The sequence below is a fragment of the Cyprinodon variegatus genome, unplaced genomic scaffold, assembly GCF_000732505.1.
Source record: "Cyprinodon variegatus isolate N-32 unplaced genomic scaffold, C_variegatus-1.0 Scaffold1299, whole genome shotgun sequence".
NCBI classification, from domain to species: domain Eukaryota; kingdom Metazoa; phylum Chordata; class Actinopteri; order Cyprinodontiformes; family Cyprinodontidae; genus Cyprinodon; species Cyprinodon variegatus.
In genome coordinates, this window is record NW_015151752.1 from 122,002 (window position 1) to 126,066 (window position 4,065).

At 51.5% G+C, this 4,065-nt stretch overlaps 1 protein-coding gene across 1 annotated transcript in view; it reads left to right on the forward strand.

Moving 5' to 3' along the window:
• Window positions 1-4,065, forward strand: part of hyou1 (hypoxia up-regulated 1) — a 20,577-nt gene that overhangs the window by 7,830 nt on the left and 8,682 nt on the right. The window contains exons 9-19 of the mRNA XM_015402096.1: window positions 531-675; window positions 829-911; window positions 982-1,114; window positions 1,289-1,476; window positions 1,557-1,695; window positions 1,853-1,910; window positions 2,487-2,563; window positions 2,631-2,783; window positions 2,883-3,037; window positions 3,114-3,201; window positions 3,287-3,543. Of these exons, the coding sequence (XP_015257582.1) occupies window positions 531-675; window positions 829-911; window positions 982-1,114; window positions 1,289-1,476; window positions 1,557-1,695; window positions 1,853-1,910; window positions 2,487-2,563; window positions 2,631-2,783; window positions 2,883-3,037; window positions 3,114-3,201; window positions 3,287-3,543 (1,476 nt within the window). The remainder of the gene's footprint in view (window positions 1-530; window positions 676-828; window positions 912-981; window positions 1,115-1,288; window positions 1,477-1,556; window positions 1,696-1,852; window positions 1,911-2,486; window positions 2,564-2,630; window positions 2,784-2,882; window positions 3,038-3,113; window positions 3,202-3,286; window positions 3,544-4,065) is intronic.

Sequence of the window (4,065 nt, forward strand, 5' to 3'; positions counted from 1 at the left end):
TTACCTTTAATAAGATCAATCTTATTTATAAAGTATACCATAAAATCATTGCTGCTAAGAGCAGGTGGAATGGACGGTTCAACAGAGCTATGGCTCTGGGTGAGTTTGGCAACTAGATCAAAAAGATATCTAGGATTATTCTTATTCTCCTCTTTTAATGAGAAATATGCTGCTCTTGCTTTACAAAGGGTCCTCTTATACAGCAGTAAACTATTTTTCCAGACTAGGAAGGACTCCCGCAGGCCTGTGGAGCGACATTTTCTCTCCAGTTTCCTAATATTTTCCTTCAAAGTACGCAGCTCTGCATTAAACCAAAGAGCCAGATTTCTATTTATAACAGTTTTCATTTTCAAAAGAGCTTCTTGTACGCAGAGAAGTAGCAACCCCATCAACAAAATCATCAACCTGTGAAGGGGAATAGTGTCTCTGAGGTTTCCCTCAGGTCTTCCTGTAGGACAGAGACACTCCTAGTCTGTAGAGGACATGTATCTACGGATCAGGACTGAACTGGATTCCTGACCTTCTTTCCTCTTCCTGCAGGTAGAAGGATTGATGGACGATATAGATTTCAAAGCCAAGGTGACCAGAGCGGAGTTTGAAGATCTGTGTGCTGATCTGTTTGAACGAGTCCCTGGACCGGTGCTGGACGCCCTCACAGCAGCTGAACTGAAGCTGGTCAGTGAGTCCTGTGGATCCAAACTGCACCGTTTCTGTCCAACCCCACGTCTCTCCCTCTGTCCCTGTCAGAGGTCGTCTCTGATTGGCTGAACTCGCTGTGAGGCAAACCCTTTGATCTAGCTGTGACTGTAGGATGTTTTCTGTCCACAGGAAGACTTGGAGCAGGTGATTTTAGTGGGTGGAGCCACACGTGTCCCCAAGGTCCAGGAGGTGCTGCTGAAAGCTGTGGGGAAGTATGTGCCGGCAGAAACCGTCTGAGTGGATCTGATTGGCTGTGGAGGTCTGATGTGGTTTTGCTTGCAGGGAGGAGCTGGGGAAGAACATCAACGCCGACGAGGCGGCGGCGCTGGGGGCCGTGTACCAGGCGGCGGCCCTCAGCAAAGCCTTCAAGGTCAAACCTTTCCTGGTCCGGGATGCGGCCATCTTCCCCATTCAGGTCTGAGCTGCTCCAGAACCAGTTGGCCTTTGCTCTGGTCTCATTGATCGAATGCATTTAAAGAGAACTTCTTGATTGAAAACCTTTCAGCGCTTTTATTTCCAGAAGATTCTCTGTCCTTTGCTGCGTGCAGCTTTAGCCTGACCTGCTGAGCTGGACGGTTTGTTCCTTCAGGTGGAGTTCAACCGGGAGGTGGAGGAAGAAGAAGGGATCAAAGTCCTGAAGCACAGCAAGCGCATCCTGTTCCAGAGGATGGCGCCGTACCCCCAGCGTAAAGTCATCACCTTCAACCGCTACACTGACGACTTCACCTTCAACATCAACTACGGAGACCTCAGCTTCCTCAGCCAGGAGGACCTCAGGTCTGCTCCGCTGGGCTGGTCCACTTTGATGTTCCTCTCAGACTCAGTCAGTAATTTCCCAGCATGCCTCTGTTTCCCAGCATCTTCGGCTCGCTGAACCTGACCACGGTCAAGCTGTCCGGAGTGGGCGAGAGCTTCCAGAAGCATGCGGACGCCGAGTCCAAAGGAATCAAAGCCCATTTCAACATGGATGAAAGCGGAGTCCTGCTTCTGGATCGGGTCAGTTCCTCTACTGTAAACGGGTCTGAGGGCCAGAATGACCCAGAACCTGACCCGGGTGGTGTTGCTCACTGGAAGCACAGTCATGGCTCTTCTGTGAATGTTTGCTGAAGGTGGAGGACTGAGGTCTGTCACTGAAACCTTCATGTTCCTGCAGGTGGAGTCCGTCTTTGAGACCATTGTGGAGGAGAAGGAGGAGGAGTCCACCCTAACCAGTAAGCATGAACAGGCTAGCCCCAGTTAGCGTTAGCATCATCTGCATCCAGTTTATATGAACATATTAAGCAGCAGGTTAACCTGGGGGGTGTTAGCGGCCCCAACAGCATCAGGACAAAGGCATCAGGGTACCAGCTGCCATAACACTGTTGCTATGGAGATACAGCAACTCCTCTGCTGATTGGTTTAATAACATCCTGAGAAACCAGATGTTCCTTAAGGCCCAGAGGTTGGGCGGCCGGTCGGTCCTGGGGGAGCGAGGGAGGGTGTGTGGTTCCGGGTCCCGGAGGGGGGGAGGTCCCTGGGGTGCAGAATGTGGGCAGGAGGTTCGAGGGCGGGACCAGACGGTGGGTGGGTGGCACCGATGTTTTTGGCCGTTCTTTCTTTACTGGGTTTTCTGTTCTGAGGTTTTGGCGAAGAAGCATAGCTGAGATCAGAGGATTTAACTGGACTTCCGACAGAACCTCCCTCTGGAATGAATGGTTCTACAGCAGGTCCAGCATTGACGCCAGAGTCCTGTTCTCAGAGGTCTCCAGGTTCTGGAGGTCTCTCTAATCCAGGTTTCTTTATTCCAGAGCTCGGCAACACCATTTCTACCCTGTTTGGAGGAGGATCCTCTGAGCCCAGTCCCAATGCAACAGAACCAGTCCAGGTAGGTGACCCCACTCCAGGGGCCTCCCAAGAGGAACCCGGACTGACGGTTCTGTCTTTGTGTTCAGGAGGAGGAGGAAGTTCCTCCAGAGTCTGGGAAGGAGGGCAGCGAGGGCCAGAAGGACCAAGAGAACCAGACCAAAGAAGGTTCATCAAAAGGTGCTGATGAGGAGAAGAGCCCAGAGAACCCAGAGGACACGGCCACCAGAACCCAGGCCCCGGTAAATGATTCCCTCCCACCATGATGGCCCGGTTAGCAGGGCTTCAGAACCATGTTTGGACCTCTGCTGCAGCTGAGAAAAAATGTGGTCTTCACTCAGGAGGAAAAAGGTGGAGAGAAACCTGAAAGCGTGGAGCCTGAGAAGAAAGCCAAACCTCAGAAAAGAACCAAGATCTCTGAGGACGTCTCTCTGGAACTGGTCCTCCACGACGTGGTGGACCCCACAGCAGAAGAGCTGCTGTCCTCCAGACAGAAGTAGGTCCACTAAGGTCTGTGTTCTTCCATGGCGACGCCGTCGGTTCTGTGGAACCAACGCTTTGGGTCTCCTCAGGTTACAGGATCTGACCAACAGAGATCTGGCCAAGCAAGAAAGGGAGAAGGTCCTGAACAGCCTGGAAGCGTTCATCTTTGAGACGCAGGTAAGCCACCGACGCTGAAGGAGCACAGACCTGAACCCAAACGGATCAGAACTAAACTAACTTAATGTCTGCTTGATGTGAGCAGGACAAGCTTCACCAGGAGGACCACCAGCAGGTGATGACGGAGGAGGAGCTTCAGCAGATCCTGGGCCAGCTGAGGGAAGCGTCTGATTGGATGGATGAGGACGGCTACCGGGCCGGAACCAAGGAGCTGAAGGAGAAGCTGTCTCAGCTCAGAGGCCTCTGCAGGGACGTCTTCTTCAGGGTGGACGAACGCAGGAAGTGGCCCGAGCTCCTCGGCGCCCTGGACAGCCTCCTCAACACCTCGGCCTTCTTCCTCAGGTCAGCGCCCCGCCGGACCTCCAACCGGGTCTGACCCCATCTTCCAGGTTCTGTTCAGAAGTTTGATCGCTCAGAGAAAGAAATGCGATTATTTAATCTCTAGAAGTCGGTTCTGAAGGTCCACTCTGACTCGTCCAGGTTCTAAATGACCCGGTTCTGATGGATCTGCTCCAGCTTTCTCCTCGCTATCGGTGGAGATCAGTTATCGTGGGGAAAAAGTATTCAACTATTCATCCATGTTAAATAAACGGATCGATGGATTTCACTCAGTCGGCGCATTTATTCATATCTTTGCAAATAGAGAACAGTTGATCATGCAGCCCTAATGGCCGCATTCTGCTCTGTTCTGATCTGAGCAGCGATCGTTCCTCCTTAATTACAACAATGGAAAGCAGTCAGAGTCAAAACTAATTACAGACACTTTGGTTAAACAGTAACATGTTAAAGGAGAAGTTCGGTTTTTTACACTTTAAGCCCATTTTCTGTAGTGTCCAGGATGAAATCGAATGATCGACACCAAAA